This window comes from Chaetura pelagica, unplaced genomic scaffold (genome assembly GCF_000747805.2).
Source record: "Chaetura pelagica isolate M959 unplaced genomic scaffold, ChaPel_1.0 scaffold532, whole genome shotgun sequence".
NCBI classification, from domain to species: Eukaryota; Metazoa; Chordata; class Aves; order Apodiformes; family Apodidae; genus Chaetura; species Chaetura pelagica.
The window spans coordinates 482,734-487,276 of NW_009952282.1; the positions used below are offsets into that span (position 1 = coordinate 482,734).

Genomic DNA, 4,543 nt, shown 5'->3' on the forward strand with positions numbered 1-4,543 from the left:
GCAGTGAGACCATGCCCAAGTGGTTGGTTTCCCTTGCACAGCCCTTTGCTTCCAAGAACTTGTGTATCTTGTTGCCTGAGTGGCTGGGCTGCAGCTTGGCAGAGCAAAAGAAGTGTTATAAGTGCAGCAACTTTACTGTGAAAAGAGGATGGTGAAAGCAGCATGTGCAGGGGTACCATGCAGGTTCTTCAAGTGCCGTGGTGGTTCTGATGGTGTGGTGGGTTTCCTAAAATACTCTCATTCTGTGCCCACTTCCACTGCTCCTCTAAAAAATAAAGTAAGTTATACCATCGTAATCAGCTCGTTTCCCATCCCAGCCACCCATTCCCACTTCAAAAAAAGGGGGGAAAACAAACAACATCAACAAAGCTGTAGACATCTCCTGTTGCTAATAACTTCCAAATGGAAACGGGTTGCAGCCTGTTCTTTGCTCTTTAACCCTTTGCCTGCTGGCCTTCCAGGAAATAATTGATGACTGATTGGCCCATTAACCCTTTTTTTTTAAAAAAATAAAAAATAAAATAAAGTTTGACAGCCTGGACTTGTGTAATGAGGAGGGATTCCTGGGGAAATCAAGTTGATGGCTGAGTTGCTTGCCCCCGAGGACGCAAAATTAGCCCCACGGGACCCCGTCTGCATAGAAACTGGACACAATTAGTGTAATATCCGGTGTTATTAATGTAGTTTGGAGTAATTGGGCAGGTTGATTTCGACAGGTTGATGGTGCTAAAATACTATTATCGTGGACCTTTCAATGAATAACGGTTAAACGTGGAAAACTGTTTTAATAAAATGTTGTGATTGGGCTCAGAGGGATTTAACCAGCGCAACCTGTAATTTCGCCAAAGAGTAAAACTGAACAGTTTCATCCTGCCGCCTGGGTTTTCCTGGGTGATTGAGGATGTTCCACGTTTGCTGTCCTTCTGGTGTAAGCACTGCCCTGTGGGGGACGTGGGGCAGGTGCTGCTGCTTTCTTTCCCAGTTGTGCTCAGCACAGAGCGTGTGGTGTGTTCGGGCAGCAGACGTGTTCCTGAACACAGCTGGCACGGCTGTCACCTGGGATGGGCTGGTTCAGGATTGGTGTGGAAAGGCTCTCTGAAGCTACCCCTGTGTACTGGTTAAGTAGGAGTTAGATACCAGGCAGTTATGCATTGAGGAGTCACCCCTGCCACGTGCACCTGAGAAATCTCCTGATGCTCTTCTGTGTCTTTGCTTCCCCACTGGGCCTCTTCACTGCTTGGAAAGGAGGTTTGGGGCATTTTAAATTCGAGGTGGCAAAAAGGCCTGTTTTCTCAAGCAGGCACCTCCTTCAGCTGCTGCCAGGCCTTGGGCTCACACAGGAATGGTGTGAAAATCTGATGCAGCCTGGAGCAGAGCTGAGGATGGGGAAGGGAATGGCTGAGGCAGCCAGGCAGGAGGTGCTGGACATGGAGGGAGGCTTAGAAAGCCTGAGCGTGGCAGGATCCCTCCCACAGGGTGTTCTGAACGTTTAGTGGCCAGCACTTGGAAATCCTCCTTTGGTAAGATGTCAGGAGTACACAGTTTGGCTGCTTAAAAGCCACTGAAAAGCCAAAGCCTGAGGAATTTCTGAAATTGGCCTCCACAGGGGCTGCTTCAGGTGGGATTCAGATTTTCCTGTTCTTTCCCTTCGCCGTTGTTCAGTGGTTTGTTCAGCTGGTGCAGAGCTCCTGCCTGTGCCCTCCCCACTGGCCCCAGGCTCCCCCCCTGACCCCTGAGTAGAAGACCATGGCTGTGGTGTCCTGCAGGAGACAGCACATGGGCCTGAGCATCATTTTCCTTCATGTTGAGTAGTTCCTCTTCCACCTTCCTCAGAAACGCTCAGAGGCTCTGTTTGATAAATGATGGTTTTTTCCCATAGTTAGTTAGAATATTTTGGATGCTGATCCCATCTGCTTGTTGTTAACACCATGTGGCTGAAGTGACAAATACTCATAGCTGTACAGAGGCATCATTTCCCTTCTCTTTCTTGTCCCACATATCCCACACACTGGCTTGTTTCTGTTTTTTAGCAAAACTGCAGCTTCATGCAGCTCATTCACCTGGAAATACCCTTCACCTCCGTGTTTATTCTCACCCCAAGGTGCAAAGTAACCTTTTTTTGAGACTTCATTAGAGCAGTGTAGGTGCTGGCCTTGCTAGCGTGGAGTTCATCAAAGAAAAGCAGCTGTCCCACAGGCTGAGGAGATGCCTGCCAGGGAGCAGCAGCACTGGCTTTACAGCTGGATCTGTCACTTATCTTGGCATGCTTCTGGGTGACAAGGTAATGCAGGAGTTTCATGGCTCTGAATAGATAATAAGTCATTAGCAGACAAGGGAGTGCAAATGCTCTTTCTAAAGCCCATTATGGCTGATGTTCACCAGAACTTTGTGCTCTATTATTTCTGTTCCTTTCATGCTTCATGCCTGCCCTTCCCAATTCCTCTTGCTCTGTTTCAGCTTCCTTGATTTTTTTTTAATTTGACTTTGGTGTCCCATGTGTAGTTAAGAGGATAGGTCCATTTAGCTCAGTTCTGCTGGCTATTTTCCTGCTCTGCAATCTTCTGGCCTGAATACTTGTCCTTATCCTCTAGGAGCCTCAGGGCTGTTTCAGTGACCCTTTCTGCCAACTCCTCACATCATTTTCTCATCTCGAACGTGAATGTTGAATAGGTTGAACTGATTTTAAGCCTGTATTATAACCCACTGCATTTGTGCTGGAGACTAGAAATTTAACATATCCACTTTTAATACATCCATGCATGTAAACAACTGCTTGAAGGGAGAGGGTAAATTGTCCAATTTTCTGTGTTGTCAGTTCTTTGTAGTGCATTCATCTTTTCAGTGATTTGTGACACACTTTGGTTTTCACAACAGCAGCTCAACTCTAAGTAGTGCTTGTTAGTCTCTTTGCGTTAGAGGCATGTATAGACTCCACACCAAACATACACAGGAAAGGAATATTTACCCAAAACAATACTTTATCTGCAGAAAAAGAGAGAGGGAAGCAGCAGTGGAGCCACAAGTTGTTTTCTGATGGAGAGTCCTGGCTATATCTTAACCTCAAACCTCCAATGGCTGGACCTGCATTTGCTTGTGACGTTGCAGAAATGCTCAAGCAAAATTACTTAGGCCTGACTATCAATATCCTTAAACTTCTCCTCTTATTGCCTGGTTTTGTTTTGGTTTTTTTCAGAACAAGAAGAAAACTTCGAGTTTATCATTGTCTCTCTCACCGGCCAGACTTGGCACTTTGAAGCTACCACATATGAAGAAAGAGACGCCTGGGTACAAGCCATAGAGAGTCAGATCTTGGCCAGTTTACAGTCATGTGAGAGCAGCAAGAACAAGGTATGGTGCTCAGAGTAATACTGAAAACAATTGGTTGAGCTTTAAAAGAGAAGCAAAGTCCAGAACTCTGGATTTTAAGCCTGTCCTCCCAGAGATGTGTGGTGTCAGGCACACCACACAGCACTGGAGCTGCAGCCACCTCTCGGATGCTTTGGGACAGCTGGTGCTGTAGCCAGTTCATTTTTTACAGCAGTGGAGCTGATGGAGCTCCTGGATGATCTTCTTTGCCTTCAGTATTGCTCTTAAAATTTTGATTGAAACTTGGGGTCAGGTCATGGAGTCTCCCTGCTGGAAAGTTGTGCAGCATGGTCACTGCTGGTTTGCTTCAGGTCAGTCTGTAGGAAGCCCTTCAAGAAAAGCCTGTCTTGGAGAGGAGTGGAGCCATCCGAAACCTAGCTCATTCAGTCAAATTTCTGCTTAACATTCTATGGGTTTGTGCCTTAACTAATGTAACAGAAAGCACATCCAGAAGCAGTTCATCAAAGGGTTCTGGGGGAAGAAGGACATGGCCTAAGATGAGGCCTCTACCTTGCACTAATTTCATAGGATGACAAAAATATTTTGTTCTCCCTTTCTGTCTAAATAAAGAAACAGAAGGTAAAAAATGGCTTGTTCAGCCATTGCTCATTTTTGGAAGGGCAGAAGTTCTGCTTCTGGAGTCTCTGTGTTTGCAAACACTTCACAACTGGAGAGCAAGGTGTTGAGTAGTTGTCCTGGTTTGGGCCCAACACGACAACAAAGGAACAGCCCCATGGCCACTCAACTTCCCCCACACACTCTGGGGTGAGGAGGACAAAGCTCCTGGGTTGAGACAAAGGACAAGGAGGGATCTTCACTGATTAAGGTCCTGGGCAAAACAGACTCAACTTGAGGAAAAAATAATAACTTAATTTCACATTAATCAAATACCCACAGGACACAGACACAGACAGAGCAGGGCTTGCACATGTCACCCCACCCCTCCCTTCTTCCCAGCTCCAAATCCCTTTGTTCCCAGTGTCTCTCCCTCCTTTCCCCCCAGCACAGGGGGATGGGGTTTAGAGTCAGTTCACAGGCTGGAGGTTCCTGCTGCTCCTTCCTCCTCAGGAAGGAGGATTCCTCACAGTCCTGCCCTGCTTTCCCACGGGGTCCCTCCCATGGCAGATCCTCCACCAACCTCTCCTCCATGAGTCCTTCCCACCAGGTCTGGAGCTGT

General features: G+C 47.0%; 1 protein-coding gene across 1 annotated transcript in view; it reads left to right on the forward strand.

Moving 5' to 3' along the window:
• The window catches only part of AGAP1 (ArfGAP with GTPase domain, ankyrin repeat and PH domain 1), a 243,146-nt gene that overhangs the window by 196,862 nt on the left and 41,741 nt on the right, over positions 1 to 4,543 (forward strand). Inside the window, exon 12 of the mRNA XM_010007801.1 lies at positions 3,200 to 3,348. Coding sequence (XP_010006103.1) covers positions 3,200 to 3,348 — 149 coding nt within the window. The remainder of the gene's footprint in view (positions 1 to 3,199; positions 3,349 to 4,543) is intronic.